The 20,958-nt window shown below is 35.8% G+C and overlaps 3 protein-coding genes and 1 pseudogene across 3 annotated transcripts; 3 read left to right on the top strand and 1 right to left on the bottom strand.

Annotated features, from left to right (window-relative positions):
• The first annotated feature begins 2,301 nt into the window (after positions 1 to 2,301).
• On the top strand, positions 2,302 to 3,259 carry LOC142554604 (uncharacterized). Its single transcript, XM_075665267.1, has 2 exons — positions 2,302 to 2,652; positions 2,861 to 3,259. The coding sequence occupies exons 1-2, from the start codon at positions 2,302 to 2,304 to the stop codon at positions 3,257 to 3,259; spliced, it is 750 nt and encodes a 249-aa protein (XP_075521382.1).
• Positions 3,260 to 3,364: 105 nt separating this feature from the next.
• On the top strand, positions 3,365 to 4,480 carry LOC142554603 (uncharacterized). The gene has a single exon (XM_075665266.1). The coding sequence runs from the start codon at positions 3,365 to 3,367 to the stop codon at positions 4,478 to 4,480; it is 1,116 nt and encodes a 371-aa protein (XP_075521381.1).
• Positions 4,481 to 8,263: 3,783 nt separating this feature from the next.
• Positions 8,264 to 10,331, bottom strand: LOC142553817 (mitochondrial arginine transporter BAC2-like; annotated as a pseudogene).
• A 6,628-nt stretch (positions 10,332 to 16,959) lies between these two features.
• Positions 16,960 to 20,455, top strand: LOC142553816 (D-glycerate 3-kinase, chloroplastic-like). The gene is made up of 12 exons (XM_075664319.1): positions 16,960 to 17,362; positions 18,144 to 18,475; positions 18,652 to 18,731; positions 18,817 to 18,868; positions 18,944 to 18,985; positions 19,065 to 19,140; positions 19,221 to 19,252; positions 19,327 to 19,395; positions 19,713 to 19,787; positions 19,871 to 19,987; positions 20,057 to 20,107; positions 20,194 to 20,455. The coding sequence occupies exons 1-12, from the start codon at positions 17,131 to 17,133 to the stop codon at positions 20,335 to 20,337; spliced, it is 1,302 nt and encodes a 433-aa protein (XP_075520434.1). The 5' UTR covers positions 16,960 to 17,130; the 3' UTR covers positions 20,338 to 20,455.
• The last annotated feature ends 503 nt before the right edge of the window (positions 20,456 to 20,958 follow it).

The raw sequence follows: 20,958 nt of genomic DNA, 5'->3' as shown, positions 1-20,958 counted from the left end.
GAGGTACTAATAAAGAGAAAAACTACAATTGATCATACAACCAATAATCAATGGTACATGTATATGAATTATGAAAACTAACATTACGAAAGTTGAGATTTTGAAAACTACTTTATTTTGGCTGATTAATTAAGTTCTTAGATAATATTTAAAGCCATAATATATAAAAATATTATAAATAATTATCCCATTAGTTATTTTAAGAGTTTGAAGTGAACATTATAAATAATCATACATTCAATAATTATTAGTTGAAATTGAAAAAAATTTCGGAAGATAATTTTAACTGGGACGTTTGTAAAATGGACTTAGGTTTTATTTGGGTTAATAAAGCAATCAACAATTACAGATTAAAAAAATAAAATACTATGAAAATAAATATAATTATCTCATTAAATTATTTAGAGTTTCAATACATTGAAGAAAGAATAAACACAACCCAATGTTAAAATATTTACACAAGCCAACCACATATGCACAACCCCCAAGCACGAGCACCATTTTCCAAAAAAAGCTCCAATAAAGTATAGCTTTTACTCTTACAAGTTACAAGTAGAAAAACAAAATTCTCCGAAGCTCAAGATGAACGGTATGTTTTTCAATTTTGTATCTTGAAACTACTTTTTGAATGAAATAAGTTTGCATATCAATTCTTAATTTTATATGTTTTTTGACAGATTTTCTGGACACAACGAGAGAAGTTTGACTCCACCATCTTACAGAAACACATCTCAAAAACTCAAATCGAAAAGTCAAAAAATACGAGAACATCAATGCACGAGACTTTTCCTTAATCTATCCAAATAAAAATTTCTTATAGGTTTGTTTTATATGTAAAAACTTTTAAAAAAAATATCAAGGAAAAGTCACCGAGATATAAGTTGAATTGAGATTGTTCTATCCGAAAAAGAATATGTTCAGATCTGAAGTGTGTAATAGTTTTAATTTAAATAAAGCTCCAGGTTCAGATCTGAATGAAAAATGTATAACATATCTTTTAATCAAAATAAAACCGATTAGTTAAAAAAACATAAAAGAAATCATATGATTTCTCAGATCTGAAGTGTGAACTAGCTTTAAATAAAGCTCCAGGTTTAGATCTAAATGAAAAATGTATAAAATAGCTTTTAGTAATAAAAAAAAGAAATAAATCGATCCAACAACATAAAAGAAATCATTGAAACCGTAAAAAATTACAAATGTTGATCCAACTACTAATCATGTTGTCAACAAATGTTTATTCTCAAGAACACATAAACCCTAAAAAATTACAAACGTAAAAAAACCGAAAATCGATCCAACCACATAAAAGAAATCATATAATTTCTCATATCTGAAGTGTGGAATAGCTTTAAACAAAGCTCCAGGTTCAAATCCAGGTTCAGATCTGAATGAAAAATGTATAACATATCTTTTAATCAAAATAAAACCGATTAGTTAAAAAAACATAAAAGAAATCACATGATTTCTCAGATCTGAAGTGTGGACTAGCTTTAAATAAAGCTCTATGTTTAGATCTAAATGAAAAATGTATTTATTCTCAAGAGCACATAAACCCTAAAAAATTAGAAACGTAAAAAAACCGAAAATCGATCCAACAACATAAAATAAATCATATAATTTCTCAGATTTGAGGTGTGGAATAGCTTTAAACAAAGCTCCAGTTTCAAATCCAGGTTCATATCTGAATGAAAAATGTATAACATATCTTTTAATCAAAATAAAACCGATTAGTTAAAAAAACATAAAAGAAATCATATGATTTCTCAGATCTGAAGTGTGGACTAGCTTTAAATAAAGCTCTAGGTTTATATCTAAATGAAAAATGTATAAAATAGTTGTTAGTAAAAAAAAGAAATCGATCCAACAACATAAAAGAAATCATTGAAACCGTAAAAAATTACAAATGTTGATCCAACTACTAATCATGTTGTCAACAAATGTTTATTCTCAAGAGCATATAAACCCTAAAAAATTAAAAACGTAAAAAAACCGAAAATCGATCCAACAACATAAAAGAAATCATATAATTTTCAGACCTGAAGTGTGGAATAGCTTTAAACAAATCTCCAGGTTCAAATCTGAATGCAAAATGTATAAAATAGCTTTTCGAATAGCTATTGAAATTCCAAAAAGATGTGCAACATGTCTCTTGAGAATCTTTGAAATCGATCCAACTACTAATCATGTTGTCAACAAATGTTGATTCTCAAGAGCACAGAAACCCTAAAAAATTACAAACTTAAAAAAAACGGTGGAAGTTTGTATTTTCAGACATGGGAAAACTAAAAGTGGAGAGAAATGGTGCACAAAATGGAAGCTCTTGCCGTTGTATTGTTTATAGAATTTGTTCCTAGAAAACAGAGATTTTCAATTGGACGTATTTTTTATGTTCCTCCGGGTTGTGGTGATATGTACTATTTAAGATGTCTACTCAATGTAGTTCGTGGTGCCACGTGCTATGATGATATATCTATTGTCAACGGCATTCCATACCGTTCATTTCGTGATGCTTGCTATGCATTAGGGCTGTTGAATGATGATAAGGAGTACATTGATGGCGTCGTTGAGGCAAGTCATTGGCCTTCAGCACAATCCTTGAGAGTTTTATTTGCTACTCTATTGTCATCAAACAGTATTAGTCGACCTGAAGTAGTTTGGGAGTCCTGTTGGACATATTTATCGGATGATATTTTATACAAACAACATAACTTCCTGCATCATCAAGGTATGCACCAATATTTCACTGTATTTTTATGATTTATTATATTTTTGCAAGCTAAAAGCATTTATATATTTTAAATTAATTTCTTTTGTAGAATTGGAATTGAATGAGGATGAAATTAAAAGTCATGCGTAGGTGGAAATTGAGAAACTATTGCGAAGCTATGGAAAGAGTTTACGTGGATTTCAATCAATGCCATTTCCAAGTGATGAATATTTTCCGTCTTCACGAAATAGCCTAATACATGATGAGATGCGATTTGATAGAAGAGTTCTGTTCAGAGAACATCATAATCTCCTAAATAATTTGAACGATCAACAACGCCAAGTATATAATACGATTATGACTATTGTTGATTCGAATACGGGAGGGATTTTCTTTGTATATGGATATGGGGGTACTGGAAAAACATTTATTTTGAAAACTCTGTCGGCATGCTTGAGATCAAATGGAAAATTTGTTTTGAACGTGGCATCCAGTGGTATAGCATCTCTTCTACTCCCTGGTGGAAGAACTGCTCATTCTCGCTTTTAAATTCCATTTAATCCTACTGAGGAATCAACATGCAATATCAAGCAAGGAAGTCCTCTTGCAGAACTTATAGTAAAATCTAAACTTATCATTTGGGATGAGGCTCCAATGACGCACAAGTTTTGTTTTGAAGCTCTAGATAAAATTATGAAAGATATAATGAGATTCGTCAATCCTTCAAGCCTTCATATGCCTTTTGGAGGAAAAATAGTTGTTTACGGCGGTGATTTTAGACAAATATTGCATGTTATTCCAAAAGGTAGTAGACAAGATATTGTTCTTGCCACTATTAATTCATCGTACCTTTGGAGACATTGCAAAGTTTTGAGATTGACGAAAAACATGAGATTGCAGAATTTGGGTTCTGATCAAGAATATGCTGAAATGAAAAAATTATCGGATTGGATTGCTAATTTAGGAGATGGAAAAATTGGAGAAGCAAATGATGGTTATGCGACAATTGATATTCCAGATGAAATTTTGTTGAAAGATTACAATGATCCTATTGCAACAATTGTTGAGAGCACATATCCGTTGTTTCAAAATAATGTCAATGATGCAACATATTTCCAGCAAAGAGCTATATTGGCCCCGACTCTTGATGTCGTTCAGTCAGTAAATGAATACATGATTTCAATGAACCATTCAGAGGGAAGATTGTATTTGAGTTCTGATACAACGTGTCATTCCGATAAAAATAGTGACTTATTACATGATGTGCATACCCCCGAGTTCTTAAATGTAATAAGGTGTTCTGGAGTACCAAATCACGAGTTAAACTTGAAGGTAGGAACTCCGGTTATGTTGCTACGAAACATAGATCATTCTCTTGGACTATGCAATGGAACTAGATTGATTTTGACAAGACTTGGAAATCATGTTTTGGAAGGAAAGATTCTAACTGGAACTAATGCAGGTCATAAAGTTATTATTCCAAGATTGTCATTGACTCCTTCTGATCCAAGACTTCCTTTCAAATTCCAACGAAGACAATTTCCTTTGATTGTTTCATATGCAATGACAATCAACAAAAATCAGGGGCAGTCTTTATCTCATGTAGGACTTTTTTTGAAAAAACCAATTTTTAGTCATGGTCAGTTGTATGTCGCTGTATCCAGAGTTACAAACCCTAAAGGTCTAAAAATTTTGATATGTGATAATGATAGTAGCAAAAAAAATTCAACGACAAATGTTGTATTTAAAGAAATTTTTCATAATATGTGAAGAAATTTGTTTCTTAATTATCTAATTTATAAGCATTTTTTCTGTATTTTTAAATTCTATAAAATTTAGCATAGTACTTAATTTCATCCCGTGCATCGCACGGGTTAGATACTAGTATGCATAAAACTAGAGTTTTCATTTTCTAAAACTCTTGCTATGGATGCACAAAAGGGCTGTCATGGTAGAGATATTTGAAGGGATGTTTTTCCACATGTTTAAGGGTCACTAGGTGTACGTCTAAAGGCGGGAAAAGTTAGAATAAGATTATGAACGAAAATAGAGTTTTCATGGGACAAAGACTTGTGTTTTTTTCCCTAGGAAGACGCAGGCTGTTAGCTGTTTTAGGGACGTTATCATGGGTTCTGTTAGGGTCTAGTATTGGTCTTAGACAGCTAAAGGGAATGTTGGTGCAAAGCCTAGGAAGGAGACGCAAGCATGAAGTCGTGTATGGCCTTTATGTCACGGCTTGAGGACTGCAGCTTCTAGGCTGGTTAGATTCCGTCCAGTAGGGTCCCTAGGGTTGGTCATGGACCTAGGATGGTCAGCTAGGGTCTGGACGGGTTGGCTAAGAGCTAGGGTCGAAGGTTGCATGCGTATGAGATGGTTAAGCTAGGGCTCGAATAAGATAGGGCAGAAATTCAGCGTCTGATCCAGGCTTGTTCGAGGGTCTTAATTGGCTTGATTTTTGTTGTATATGGTATATTTAGTTGTTATTAAGCTTTGTTTCAAGTTTGGTTAAGTTTAGATTCAATGCGAGTCAAAACCGGGATGTACGTCTAAACTTTAAATACGAATTGGGAAATTAGTCGAGGAGCTAAAATTTTACATCTAATAAATATTTATGTGTGTATTTTAAGGTGTCATGTTAAGTTCGGATGGATTTGAGTTGTCGTTTTAAGGTCTATGGATAAATTGGGAATGTTAGGGTTTCAGGCGCAAAACAGTCATTTTACAGTTGAAAAATGTTATCCTTCCTAGCAGTGCCCTGAATGCTATAATAAATGTTAAAATGGTTATTTCAAATGTTTATGGAATTTTATGATAAAACGTTAATGCTAAAAGACATGTTGCATGCTTGGTTTAAAAGAAAAATGATTTATATGTGCGTGAATTTTTTTAAGTGATGGAAATATGAAAAGTTGAAGGAGTTGAATTGATTGTGACTAATACGATTATATGTATGGCCAATTCTCAGTTGACGGGTGAGAGTGTCGCTGATGTCCCCCCTGCCCGGTACCATGGTAATACGTAGATGGATCCATCGACCTACAGCTAATACGAAAGTCACAATTGAGGATCTGAATTCAATAAAAAGGAAAACATATATGTAGATGATGAAAAGGAAAATGTATACGATGAAAGGAAAATGTTTAAAGTTTATGTTCATGAAAACTTATTTTCTTAAAAGTATTTTCACTGTTACTTGTGAATGTGTATGTATTGATGGAGGACTTGATGGTTGAACTAGCTGGACTGAATGTGCACACAACCCGAGGACCGTCGCTAGTTTTCCGCAAATAAAATTACGTTTATGATTAGTTTAAAGATTTTATTACTTGTGATACTTTTGAGAGGATGTTAGAGTTAAGTTTATTTTTGAAATAATGTTAGCTTAGGGTTGGTTGATGTTTACGATTTTATGTTTAAATGCGTTCTTTTGGATTTTCAAATAATAGTTGGTTGGTTTATTTTAAATGGTGCAAAAGTACTTTAAAATATATTTATGTATATTTCGGCCGAGAATAGGAATAAAAAAGTATATTTTAAAGAAAAACGAGTAGCTGACGTTTCAATTTTTGTAACAAGATCTAAAGATTCATAATATATTATTAATATTTCTTGTAAATCATCTAATTTAAGTTTAGGATGTAAAACAAAAGCACATGAAAATATTTCAAGAATTTGTAAAAAATATTTTTCTCATTTTTCTTTCATGACATAAATACATTGAATTAAATCATCATCGTTAGATTTAATAAGTTCAGTAAATATATATGCAATATTGCAGTAAGGTGTTAAAATAAATGAGAAGTAGGATAATAAACACCAACTAATTGGTCACTAGCATCATTTTTTTTAAAATTTCACGAATACTAGAGCATATGTGTTCTATTGATTTAACTAATGAAAAAAATTATTAAATACAACAATTTGAATTCTAGTGAAGAAAATTTAAAGACAACGATTTTAAATTGTTGTAGATTCAACAAAACACTACGGTTTTTAGGCGTTGCAAAACTGTTGTCGATTGTGTTAAAAAACAATGGTCCCAAACGTGATGAAACTGTTGTCGTTGATAAATAATGATAACGGGTTAAAACATTTGCAAAACTGTTTTCAATCGTGCTAAAAGACAATGGTCTTTAAATGTTGTGAAACTCTTGTCGTTGGTATTAAATGACAACGGTTTAAAACCGTTGCAAAACTGTTGTCGTTAGTACTAAAAGACAACGATTTAAACCGTTGCAAAACTGTTGTCTTTGGTACTAAAAGACACCGGTTTAAAGCCTTTGTCATTGAACGCACTTTCAACAACACTGTCAGTTACAACGGTTTTCTGGCAGCTACGACAACGGATAATATCCGATTGTCATTTTGCGTTTTTGTTGTAGTGGTACGATTAGATCATTGGACCTTGACATATGATATAAACCTTCACCTCAAAACATGATCCATGGTGTCAACATGCAAATGGGAATTCGTTCATATTGTAGGTTCTCCTTAAGATTCTCTTGAACAACCTAGGATTTCGTTTCAAATACATGGTTTGGATACATCGTCATAGCGAATGGGTGATAGCTAATTATCAGGTCATAATTTTTAAAAGCTCTGTCCATCTTATTTGTCTCATATTCAATTCTTTTCGAGTGAAAAAATATCTGTGACTCTGGTGGTTAATGAAATCTTTACATTTAACCTCATACAATTAATCAATTCTTTTTAAGTGAAAAATTATTTGAGGCTCTGGTAGTTAGTAAAGACTTCACATTTAGCCTCGTACAGTTAATACCTCCAAATATTTTGGGATTACAATATTGTTTTTAACTCAAGATTTTGTGTAAGGTAATTCTACTCATACAACTCTAATTAGTCTTGACGCATATGTAATCATACTTCTCTATTGAATGATTACATATTGATTTCTTGCTTTGACGCGCCTCTATAGATGGTGAATTCCTTGTCATCTGTGGTTTAACAGTCCTCCGCAGATCGTAGCATACACTGGAGATAAATCTGCAACGAAAAAGTATATTAACTTTGAGAATATTAAATAAAGCTAAATAAAATAACTAAGAATAAAATTATGATTTAACAGTTATCGGCAACGGTACAAAAAGCTTGATCGAGTTTCTCTTAAACCGTAAAATCCGTAATTACATAAACATTTATGTATGAATAGATCTTAAGTGCACGAGTCAAGTTATAATATATATCATGCATGATTACGAGAAATCATCCCACAGGGACTGTCACACAAATTTTATACTTTTAGAAATAATTTCTTAGCTAAATTTTTAACGAAATTATAGATGGAGTGAATTTAACATCCTAGAATTAAAAGTTCCAGGGAAAAGAGAATTCGAAGAAATAAAAATAAATTCAAAGGAGTTTTTGAAATCAAATGTTTGACGAATTTATTGAAATTTTCAGTTCATCAGCCCTTTTGTTGATTGAAATAATTAATTTCAACGATTTTCTTGTGCTTTTTACAAAATTCTATAATTTATTAACATTCTTTTAAATTATGCTAAACTAATTCCACACCATGAAATAATCAAACCTCTCTAATAAAATCATGCACCAATGAACTGAAAATGACACATTAAGACTTGCAAAATTGACACCTGTCACCAAGCGTCTACCACTCCGAATACATATGAGATTCAGTTCTATTTAGCAAGCCCTTCATCTTACAATGTAGAAATCAAACTTTAGTTATCCTTTTTACTCATATAATTTGGAGAAACTTTCATAATTATGTACAACAAATCCCATGCTGGTATGTCGATTGTATGTAAAGACTAGAAATCAAGAAATGCATCAGTCTCTTGCCTTCAAGTGCTTGCTTTCTTCCCTTTACTTCGATGGTCATTTCAATTTATCTTGGCAAGATTGCCATAAACTTGTCGGTTTTCGTCCTATACCACGTTCTCAGTTGGAATACATTTGTCCTGAAACAAGCACCTGAGAGCTACCTCATATGCAGTAAAAATGGTTCCATTCACAATAAATGCTCGAGTAACAGCAGTGCCTAAACCTCTCCAGAGCACATTATACCCTTCATCTCTCACAATTCTCGTAAAGCAATCGAAAATCCCCGAATACCTCAAAGGCAACGACTGTGATTGAATCTTTGTTTTGATTACATCTAAAGGGTAAGAACCGATCCAACTAGCCACTCCTGCAAGACCACCTGCCAGAAGCATGGTTCCAAATGTTTCTTGCCCGTTCTTCCGGCATCCCGGATGGAGTTGTTCTCTCATATACTCGTATGTCCAAAAGTACACACCGTGGGCTGGTGCATCTCGTAGAACAGTGATGGTTAAACCGCGGTACATTCCTCTCCAACCTTCCGTTCCGAATATGAATTTGGCGACGTCTACTGGACCCTTTTGGATGCTCGATCGGCTGGTTCTTTCGTTGGTTTGCTGCTGGAGTTGTAGACGTATTTTTATTAGCTCGACAGGGCTGAGAAGCAGGCTTTGCATAGCTCCTGTGCCGATTCCTCCGAGAGCAACTGCTCTGTATGAGGGTGGATCATCTGCCACGATGTTTGAGTCGAATACCCGAGATAGAATGGCATATGTCTGGAAAGCGATGGCATTCTGCATTAGCAAGGGAAGTGACATGGTAAATTTCGAGCGTAAATTAGCCCCAAACGCAAAAGATATACAACATTTTAATGCATATAATTAGAAGTCTCGAGTTGATTAAGTATAAGATTAATTTTTTGAATTGCAAGTTTATCAAATATTTATTAAGTTGTGACTGAAATGTGACATCTGAGTTGATGAAAGATAACAAGTTTGAGACGAAATCTCAGTTCGAGACCAATGGTCACAAACGCGTCCCCGAGCGAGAAAACAATTTGAAAACTTAGTCAAAATTTGACGACCCTAAGCTGAAAAGTAGCACGCCCGGCGAGTCCCCATCTATTGATGTAGAGATCCCACCTTTGGAGATATTTTCCCAGCATAAAAGGGCCTAAAGCACGCCTACGTGCACAGTAAAAATTGAACAGTAGGTGACCAGATTCCATGATCCACGTTAACAAATCTGATACGGAACGTTGAAAAGGAGGAAATTCATGATTTATTCAATCCCAATCACACAACGAGAACAAGAACCTGGAAGGTGACAGAAGCAAACGGAGCCGCCATTCCCCGGTAAAGAGCGGAGGGGCCTCCGTCCCGACTACACGGCGGAGAATGCTGAAAGCAGACCCAGATTTGCTCGATTGCTGCTGCAGAATTCTCAGCGTATCCAGCGGATAGCCCGTGATAACACCGGCGGTGCCGCCGAACCCGCCTGCCACAAATTCTTTACCCCAACTGCTCGCTAGAAACTCCGGCCAAAAATCCATCTACTCACCACCCACTCAATAATTTCAATGCAAATAAATGCAATCAATTTACAGCCAATTTTCTCTGCCTTTTTTCCCAGAAATCCAGCGGAGACAGGTACTATTTGTAGATTTTTTCACTCACGAATCAATGAAAAACTAAAGGGTTTTGGTGAAAAATAGGACTGAATATACCAACTTTTAATCGAGGCAAACGGATTCGTTTTTGCTTCGGTTTCTTGCGATTCCGTGGACTACACTGACACGAATGATGATGGGGATGGGTCACTGCCGTCTTTTGTTTCCTTCTTTATGTATCACATTAAATTGGTTTTTCCTTTATTAATTTTGTTTTTAAATTGATTTTTGAAAAAAATTAGGCTGAAAATGACAATCACTAACAAACATCACGGAGTACTTAAAAATAATTTAAAATGTCATCACCCGCTGTTCGACGATATGATCATCCTTTCGAATCTTTCTACTAATATCTTTTAAATCGAGTTTGTCGTAAAAATCTTATCTTATTTGATTTACCAAAGTGACATAATCTACAAGTTATTACGTTAATTCCAACATTTATTCAGTGTGCATCGAAAATACACAAGATGCGGGGTTCTCCTTTTCACAAAAAGAAAAACATTAAAAATTATCAATAGTTTATATTACATCCAACTCCAAAGTCGTAAACTCGGGATGAGATAATGGGTTGGAGACTCGGTCGTAACAAATTATACCTAATAAAAAAATATTAAAAAAATAAAAATAATAGATTTAATTTCATGTTTCTAAAAATTTTCATATAAATTTATGTTAATGAATTAAAATCCAAATTCATATCGACCACAACCCAAAATGGTTGTCTTAATCATGGTAACAACTAACTGTTGCGAGCAAGTGAAATTACCACTCATCAAGAAGGAAAAATCTTAATTTCAATATAATTCTAACAAGACTTACCATTTTTTAATAAAGAATGAGTAGGTAGATCTATTGTGAGACATCTCATAAATCTTTATCTGTGAGACGGGTCAATCCCTACCGATATTCACAATAAAAAGTAATACTCTTAGGCTCCGTTTGGTACGTGTGATGAGATAAGTAAATGATTAGTAATTAGAGTGATTAAAAAATGAGATATATGGATTAATAATATGTTGGTATAAATAACATGGTGTTTGGTATGCTTTTAAAATGATAGATTAATTTTGTAAATTTTATTGCAATGACCAAAATGCCCCAAGTGTTAATTAAATATATATTCTTAAAATAATTAGATAGATAATTAAATATATATAATTATAACTTACATTTATTAATATTAATTTAAATATATTTATTAGATAATTAAATATTTATAATTATAACTTACATTTATTAATATTAATTTAAATATATTTATTAGATCGTTTGAGATTATGATATTGGGGGAATTGTGATTTGACTGATATTATGTATTCTGGGTATACTGATCAGTATATAATTGAAGTCAGATCGAAGAACGGACTGTGTATGTAATTATTATGATTTTCAGAATTGATATGATTGAGATTGCGCAGATTTGATGTTATGACATGTTATTATTGAAGATTATGATTCGTATTGATATCGATTATTACTTGTGGTATTATATCTGTGATGTCGATATTGACGGGGTTGTCAAGACTGTATTGTTATGTCGTCAAAACATTAGTAGATGGATTGTGATCAGATTCAGTATTGATTGAGATTGTATCACGATATCGTTGATATGGATCAGATTATGTTTGATTTGAGTATTGATCAGAACAGATTTTGAATTGAGTTGCATATTGATATTGTGCCTATGCGATATTGTCATTCCAGATTTGATATGGACATATTTGACTTCGAGACTTCGACTTCGTCAGACCGAGAAGAGAAATGTATAAATTGATGTTGATGCGGGATTGCACAACTCGAGTTGGATTCGACTTGAGTTTCCCAAAATCACATACTTTACCTTATTGCATTGATGTTTGCATTTGAATGAGATTGATATCTTGGATCTATTGATTTATGTCTTGAGTCATAGGCGGATGCACCTAGTCGTAGACGATTGATCTCGTGACAGGGGTGCCTGATAGTGATGGAATCGTCACTGGGCCCATTGCACATTGTCACAGGGCTTTGGCAGGATATGTCAAGGCTGATAGGCCTAGATGATTGGCCGATATGCTAGGGCGGATGTGCCTAGTCTGTGACGGATAGGTCAAGACACCGGACGTTTGGTTATATCGAAGTGGATAGAATTGAAGTTTCTTCTATTACTGATGTTCGATATGGAAAGAGCCAAAGTCCGTGAATAAGAACGTGCCACCACCCCGATCGGGAGTGTAGGTGGGTGTATGTTCTTATTCAGATCGGGATCCCTAGATTAGGATGAGTCGAGTCAGAGTCTAAGAATCACGGATTGTGATTCGGAGTTTGTATTGATTCATGTTCTGATTTTGATACATGTTTTGAATATCTATTTCATGATGTTATATCTGTTTATATGAAATGCATGTATACATGATTTATACTGGGAATGTAATTCTCACCGGAGTTATCCGGCTGTTGTCTTGTTTGTATGTGTGCATGACAACAGGTGGGACATGATCAGGATCAGGAAGAGGATAGTTAGCGTGGAGATCCGGGCCCAGAAGCAGACTATGATTCAGCACTTGATGTATAGATGTTGAACCTAGTTGAGATAGAGACATGTAGTACATGACTTGTACTTTTATACTGACATGTATATTAGATAGATTATTATTACGTTTCCGCATTTATATTTAAAAAGAAAAAAAAATTTAGTCCCACTTTTCTTAATTGTTATATTTGATATTAATAATGATTAAGACATGAATTAGCGTCCGGGTCCCCACAGTTATGCTATGGATCTTTTGTTTAGTAATATGGTACAATTGGTGACTTCACTCTGCATGAGCTTGTGGAGAGGAAATCGAGGTAAAAGATTGTGCAATCTTCATCTCATTACATGAGGCTATCATTTCGTGTCCCAGAAACTTTTGGTCATTGTCAGACATCAGCTTCTTTGGTAGTCCAAACTGACACACTATTTTTCAACAAGATTTTTAGTACCTCTTCTTTTGTGATTTTAGATAGGGATTCAACCTCTATCCACTTAGAGAAATAATCCACAACTACAAGCAAAAATTTCTTATGGGTCGAGGCTATGGGAAAAAGTCCCACAATATCTAAACCCCATTTATAAAAGGGACAAGATACTTGGACAAGCCTCATGATTGAAGTTGGGCTATGATGGTAGTTCCCATGCTGCTGGCACCCTTTACATGGTCGCACCACCCGTATAGATTCTGAGTTCATATTAGGCCACCAAAATCCTGCCAACAATGTTTTTCGATATAACATGACGCCCCGACATCATCTACACATCATCCCTCATGAATTTCTTTGAGTACATATTGCCCTCTTCCTCGGTCATTCATTTAAACATTGGGCATTGTTAAGATCGTGGTATGAGGCTCAACTTAGTACCACAAATCGAGAGGCTTGCCTTTCAATCTTCTGAGAATGTCCAATTTCCTCGGGTAACCTGTGTGGTCAAGATGTATTCAAGGAGAGGAGCCATCCACAAGTAGTCCTGAAATAGGGCCTCAACTTTCTAATCGCAATAACTAGAGCCACTTTTTCCACTTCGGTATACCTAAACTCGGGTCCCTAGAGGGCATGGCTAACATGATAGACATGCTTTTGGTCAAATCCTTCCTCCCAGATCAATCCTAAGCTAACAATGTCCTCACTTGTAGACAGATACACCCACAATTTTTCCCCATGTTCGGACATTATCAAGACTGGAAGACTGGCCAGATGGCATTTCAAATCTTCGAAGGCTTGTTCTCCCTTATCATACCATCCAAACTTTTGGGACTTCCTCAACATCTGAAAAAAGGATAACTACGATGTGCCGACCTGAAAATGAATTTGGATAGGCCAACAATCCTCCATGTAAGCCGCTGGACATTTTGAATATATTTAAGAGAGACCATCTCCAGAATTGCGTATCACCATGAACCCAAGAAACTTCTCTCTTCACCCCGAAGGTACACTTTGTTGGGTTCAATTTCACCCCATGTTCTCTAAGAGTTGAGAATGTCTCCTCGAGATCTGGGAATAAACCAGATCTTTTCAAGAATTTATCAAGATATCATCTATGTACATCTCGATGTTTATTCTTATCTGCCTTTCCAAAATCTTATCCATCAACCTCTGGTAAGTGGCCCCCCTGCATTTTTCAAACCGAAGGGCATGACCACGTAACAAAATCTGCCACCTGAGCTAATGAAACTAATTTTATCCTGATCTTCTGGGCTAGAGATATTTGATGATACCTCTAATAAGCATCCGTGAAGCACATGAGCTCACACCCCAAGTTAGAATCAACCAACGGATCAATTCGAGGCAAAGGATAGCAATCCTTCAGGCAAGTTTTATTTAAGTCCATGAAGTCTACACACATTCTCTATTTTCCAGCGATCTTCGGGATCAGGACCACATTCGAGAGCCAGGTAGATAATTGGACTTCTCGGATATGTCGGGCTTCAAAAAATTCTTGGACATGTTCTGCTATAACTTTATCCTTCTAGGGTCAAAAATACCCTTTCTTATGTTTTACGAGTTGATAACTCGAAATGATGTTTAGTTTGTGCTCAGCTACATGGGTCATGATCCCTACTAACTATGCAGATGATTATGTGAAGATATCAACATTCTTTTTTAAGCAAGCCATCAATTCTGCCTGGACAGCGAACTCGAGGTCTCGGGATATCTTGGTTGTTCTTCCAGGCTTCTCGGGAACTATCTCCACCTCTTCTTGTTCTTTTTCCATCATTGCATGTACCTCCCTGATTCAATGAACATATTCTCTTCTTGGTCTCCTTATCTTCTCGTCCTCTTATTCTGTACTTGGACCATCTCAGCATAACATTTATGAGAGGAAGACTGGCCTCGTCAGACATCTCTTACTCTTTTCCCCACTATGAATTTGATCTTCTAATGATATGTTAAGGCTACGACCATGAGGGCATTCATGGTCGGCCTTTCCCAAATGATGTTATAAGAAGAAGAAGCACTGTCACTGTGAATATTGTCATAATAGTCCTCCTCAGATCGTCGGCCTTGACAATCAAGGGTAGCATTATTTCTTCTTTAGGATACACAACATGGCCCACGAAGTCAAAGAGGCATGTCTCAACCGGCTCCAACTTATAACCCTGCAAATCCATCTGGCAAAAGGCCTCCTAAAAGATAATGTTGACCAAACTCTCACAGTCTATAAACACCTGCTTCACCTCGTAGTTGGCTACTTTGTCCTGTATGACCAGGGCATCATTGTGACGGACATAGATACCTTCTGTATCCCATGGTCCAAAGCTAATCATTGGCCCCTCTCCTCAAGTAGCAGTATCTAATCCCATGATTTCTCTTCGACTCCAGACCTTTCGAAACCAGTTGGAATCTCCATATGTTTATCCACATGAAACATCTTAATCACGACCAAAAGAGGGGATTCTTCATAGTTCTCATTTCCTCGGACTCTTTCCTCAGGGAAGGGAATATCGGCCTTCCAATCCGGATTGGAAGCCCCCGGTACTTGGGGGGAAAGCTGGATTTTTTGATACCCACATTTTTGCTACAGGACCGACTTCTGTTGAGACTGATTTAGAATGAGTCAGCCTCAATCTCTTGCACTCATTGGTATCATGTGTGCAGTCCTGGTGATATGTGCAAAATTTTATTGTCATCAAAGGTTTCTCCTAGGGTCGTGATGGGTTTGAGGTAGCCCTGTCTTTGTCACACATATGTACAACTTGATCTCTCGCGACCTCAAATATGTATATTAGGAGATCTGCCTAGAGGATTCCCTCTCTGCCCTCAGTCCTTTGTCCTTCCTCCCCTATCTCATCTTTCCTTGTTCAATGTTTCTCTCTTCTGCCTCTGGGCTTCTTTATTGATGTATTTTTTTGCCCGTGATATTATATCCTCAAAGTCCTGGGACAACTTTTCACTAGAGACTGGAAGAAACTCCCTCCTGTAGCCCTTAAGTGAAAGCTGTAGTTTTGATCTCAGGGGTGCATGATGGCACTTACAGGGTAGCTTTATTGAATCGATAGATATAATCCTACAGTGATTCATCGCCGATCTGCTTCACCTCGAAGAGACTATGTGGTCTTTTTATATTTCTTGCTGCTGCTGAAGTGGTGAAATAAAATTCTTGGAGTCTTTAAAAGAATGGATTCTCTGAGTCTCAAGCTTCTCAAACCAGCACTTGGCTGAGTTCTTCAGAGTAGTAAGAAAAGATTTACACTTGATGTTGTCCTCGCAGCAATCTAACATAGTCACATTCTCGAACCGTGCTAGGTGCTCCTCCGCGTCGATATTTCCATCATAATATGTGATCTTGGCTTATTTGTAGGGAATGGGTAGGGGTTCATCACTATCTAGGCAGAGAAGAGATAGATATCATATTAACCAGGTATGGGAAATCTGGGAAGACCCAACTGTTCTTCTAATTTCTTTCTTAATTCTTCAGCCACGACGACAGCCTTGAGCCCGTCTGAGAATTTTCCTCATTCTTTTTGGGCTTGTCCCGAGGATGAGATTCATCCTCAGATTCTTCATGCTCCCACATATTGCTCTGGCCGGTGGTATCTTTCCTGCCATGACCTCCTGAACAGCCACCGTGATCCACTGGGCTAGCTCTTCCGGGGTGATCTTTCCGAGACCAGCTCTGGGCTTGTCTTACCTCAGCGTACCTAAGTGTGAGGATGACCAAGTCCTTCTCGAAGCATCAAATATGCATAGAGTATATTATTAATATAGATAGTTTTGCAAAATGAAATTTAAATTAAATTAAAATTTACAAGTTTCTCGCGAATAGGGCGGGCAAGTGGCTCGTTTGTGTTTTTCCACAAACTCCACAAACGAGCGAGAAGAGCTTTATTATATTCACTTCACATCCACATTATCGAATGGCTCGGGAAGACGCTGATCGTTCATATATCTGTCAACAAATAAAAGCTTCGTTTTTCTGGTGGTTACAATGGCGGCTTTGAACATACTATCCCCGTCAACCAAAACTTGGCCGCCGACGTCATCACCCTCCGCCGTTTGCAGTGGTTGTGCCAGTAATGGCACCAGTTGGAATTATAATTGCAGAAAATTTCCCATATGTGGCCCATTTTCGTCGGCTTTTGCTGTATCTAAGGCTGAGGATCAACGGAAGTTGAATTTCATGCCTTCCGTGAAGGTTTTTGGCCTTTCAAATTCATACGGTAATCTGAAAAAGATATGCTATCGTTTTGAGATGTGTTTTTTTCCCTTTTTTATTTACTAAATGGATTTAATATAGCGTCGAATTAGCAAGAGCTTGATCCTAAATATGTTCTGGATTCTTTATTTCATCTCGCTTAAAAAAGCATTAAAAAGACAACTCTGTTGATAGTTTTTTTTGGCTGGGGTGGTAATTGCCGATTAGTTTTGACTGTCATAGCTAATCTGATGAAGAAGAAAAAATGGCATCATTGATCCATTGATTGGGAGTTCTTTTTAATTGGTGGCTACTTGAAAGGATTTGACACTGTTTCGCAATTCTAGTTAATGGGTTGATGGAAAAATTCTATTAGAGGCATCTGTAATTGCTGGAACTTAGCGATAATTTTGGTTGAAGTCGTGAAGGTAAATCTTTAATCAATGCGGTTACTAGCTTTCACAATCTAGGATCCCAGGTCAGACATGAGTCTGAATGGATTAGAAAGGTGAATTATTTTGTGTTGGTTTCTGAAGATTACCTTAACTAGTCTTCCTCTAAGTCAGTTAAACTAGGTTTTATTACGCTTTCCATTGATGAACTGCGAGGCATATCTCTTTGTACAAAGATATATGAGGTTGTAATCATAACAGATGATGATGTTGTATTCATTCATTATTTATACCATTTATTTATTTCTTTCTCACCCTCTCTTTCTCTCTTCCCCTCTTTTTTATGCAGTTTGCCCATAGAATCTGTTGGTGCTACCGTGCTATTGCATCATTATTTTCTTAATGCTTGTGCAGGTAGTGGAAGAAATCCCGGCCCATTGAACGCAGTGTTTCCTTTAACGCCAGCAGAAGTCTCCTCAGTGAAGGAGCTCTTTGAATTTATATGTGCAGGTCCCCTTTTAGAAAAAATTGGCGTGACCTCGGAGGAGGTTGCAGAATCCATAGACAATTGGATATTATATGGATCCCAGCTCTGTAGATTATTTAAATTAAATGACATGTATTTAACAGAGCCTCAGAAAGTTCGAATATACCATTACTACATACCTGTATTCTTGTGGTGCGAACAAGAAATTTCCCAGCACCGTTCTACGTTCAAAAAACAAGATGAGATCCCACCTTTAGTGGTACATTTAATGTCATTCTTGATGATATTTAAGGGCTGGAACCTTACGTAATTTCTTTGGGACAAGGGGTGGGAGCGAGAAACACTAAATTTGCTCATTTGTATTTTCAATTAGACAATTCCTGTTATTTTCTGAGGGCATATAACATCCTTCATGTTTCATTATTTTTGCTGCAGATTGGTTTCAGTGCTCCACAAGGTTGTGGAAAAACCACACTTGTCTTTGCCCTGGATTTTCTTTTCCAACTTAATGGGAGGTAGAATATAGAAAAATGGTAATGTTATTGAAAAATGTTGAAATCTAGAAAAAAGATGCTAAAAAGATGGCACATTAAATCTCAGGAAGTCTGCAACTATATCCATTGATGATTTTTACCTGACGGCAAATGAACAGGTAAAATTAATTAGTGGCCAACCCTTGTGCAAACCAATAAATTTTTATATCTGATGGTTTCCGATATCTTTCTAGGCCAAGTTAAGGGAAAGTAATCCTGGCAATGGACTCCTTGAGGTAGTTTTAACTACTAAATTTGGCGATTTTCCTGATACAATTGTTGCTCAATAATGAAGAAATCTGCATATTGCCTTAGTTTCGTGGGAATGCTGGAAGCCATGATCTTCAATTGTCTGTGGAGACCCTGACTGCCCTAGGAAGTTTGACTAAAGGCTAGTTGTAACTTCTTCTTTTTCCATCTTCACTGTTTTAATCATGTTGTCCAGGCATAGTGTAAAAACTTGATTTTCAGGTGAAAAGATTAAGATTCCTCAATATAACAAGGTAAAGATCCGTGACCAAACTTCTCGATCTTTGTGTCCGCAATGTGAATTCACTAATTTTGTATTTATGTACAGCATTCATTTAATGGTCGAGGTGACAGAGCTGATCCTGCTACATGGCCAGAGGTGGAGGGCCCTCTAACGGTTGGTGGCCATCCAGCGTAGTAGTTCCAAAGTCTCTTAACTTTTGTATCCAATAAAACGCAACAAATTCATGCTATTGAAATCATTGTTAAATTTGTAAAAGTTCTTGGTTCCCTTTGTTATTATTGGAGAGATGTTTTTTGTCCTTTATTTTAAGACTAGTTAAAATGTTATTGGAGCTTTACAATGAAAACACATTCTGAGGCTTCAAATATAAAATTTCTTGAATTGTTGTACTCTCGTTTGGTTCTGGATTAAACTATAGGCTTCTGATTCTAGTTCATTCTCATTATCATAATACTTTACTTGGTCGATAGGTTGTGTTGTTCGAGGGTTGGATGCTCGGTTTTAAGCCCGTTCCAGTTGAAGTCGTTAGATCAGTTGACCCTCAGGTTTGAGAACCCAACTTTTAAAATTTGTTGCCTTCTCAGTAGAACTCGTTACTTGACATCACTATTGAACTTAAAACTTGCAGCTGGAGATTGTTAACAAAAACTTAGAAGCTTACCACGATGCATGGGACAAGTTCATCAAGTCCTGGATAATAATCAAGATTCACGACCCCGTTTATGTTTATCAGTGGCGATTGCAGGTTATTCTTGCATGCCCTTGTTTTTAAGCTTTGAGAAAATTTCGTAATCAATGGTGGGATGATACACAGGCGGAGATCGCCATGAAGAATGATGGAAAGCCAGGGATGTCCGATGAAGAGGTAGGGAAAATGTCTCTACCCTCAAAACTAGCATATTATATAGTTTTACTATGAAATAAAAATATTTTTTCCTCCTTGTCACACAGGTTATGGACTTTGTTTCAAGATACTTGCCAGCATACAAGGCGTATCTTCCTACCTTATACTCGGAAGGGCCAAAAGGTGCTGATCCGAACCATATACTAGTAGTTGAAATCGATGAAGGTAGAAATCCCATCCTTGGAAATTAACTCAGAAGCATTCAGGTGAAATGGATCCCTGTAATTATGTATATTTAGTGAGACTCACATCAGATATGATCCCATCCTTGGAACAAAGTTCACGTGCATTGCATGTTAACTCACATCAGATATGATATCAAACAAATTGTTTAAAAATTTAAAAAAAATAATTAGTAAAAAATCTAAGTGATGTCAGTTTAATGTGATACAAATAATTACAATAAAAACTTAAGAGTTATCAGTTTGATCTCTATCTTTTATTTGATTCAGTTCTTTTTCTAGAGAATGTACAATGAGTAATGTTTGACTATTGAAATAATTATCATTTTTCTTTTTCCAAGTAATAGGAAAGTTTTTTTTTTTTAATGAAAAGTAATAGGAAAGTTGAATAAATGCAATTCTCTCTGTCTACCTATATTGACCTTCTATTCTATCCAATTTCCAAGAATTTAATGTTTTAGCTTCTTTGTTTTGCTTTATATATGTTTAATTATTGCTATGAATTGGTGGACCCCCCGCATATATGTGGTTAAATTTGGGCTTTTGATCTTCTCATGGGGACAGTACCCCATGAGGTAGGGTGAAATATTCCCCAAACTGGTAGTGGATCGACCGGTTCCGGGTTGGTTC

This window comes from Primulina tabacum, chromosome 8, assembly GCF_025594145.1.
Source record: "Primulina tabacum isolate GXHZ01 chromosome 8, ASM2559414v2, whole genome shotgun sequence".
NCBI classification, from domain to species: Eukaryota; Viridiplantae; Streptophyta; class Magnoliopsida; order Lamiales; family Gesneriaceae; genus Primulina; species Primulina tabacum.
The sequence above is the reverse complement of the archived record's forward strand: the minus strand, read 5'-3'. Positions and strand labels throughout refer to the sequence as shown.

Bases quoted from the DNA above. Each gene is read 5' to 3' on its own strand.
- LOC142554604 (XM_075665267.1), top strand. From the start codon at position 2,302: ATGGTGCACAAAATGGAAGCTCTTGCCGTTGTATTGTTTATAGAATTT. The intron at 2,653-2,860 runs GTAGTTTGGGAG...AGTCATGCGTAG, and splicing joins ACAGTATTAGTCGACCTGAA to GTGGAAATTGAGAAACTATT.
- LOC142554603 (XM_075665266.1), top strand. From the start codon at position 3,365: ATGACGCACAAGTTTTGTTTTGAAGCTCTAGATAAAATTATGAAAGAT.
- LOC142553816 (XM_075664319.1), top strand. From the start codon at position 17,131: ATGGCGGCTTTGAACATACTATCCCCGTCAACCAAAACTTGGCCGCCG. The intron at 17,363-18,143 runs GTAATCTGAAAA...ATGCTTGTGCAG, and splicing joins TGGCCTTTCAAATTCATACG to GTAGTGGAAGAAATCCCGGC. The intron at 18,732-18,816 runs GTAGAATATAGA...ATTAAATCTCAG, and splicing joins CTTTTCCAACTTAATGGGAG to GAAGTCTGCAACTATATCCA.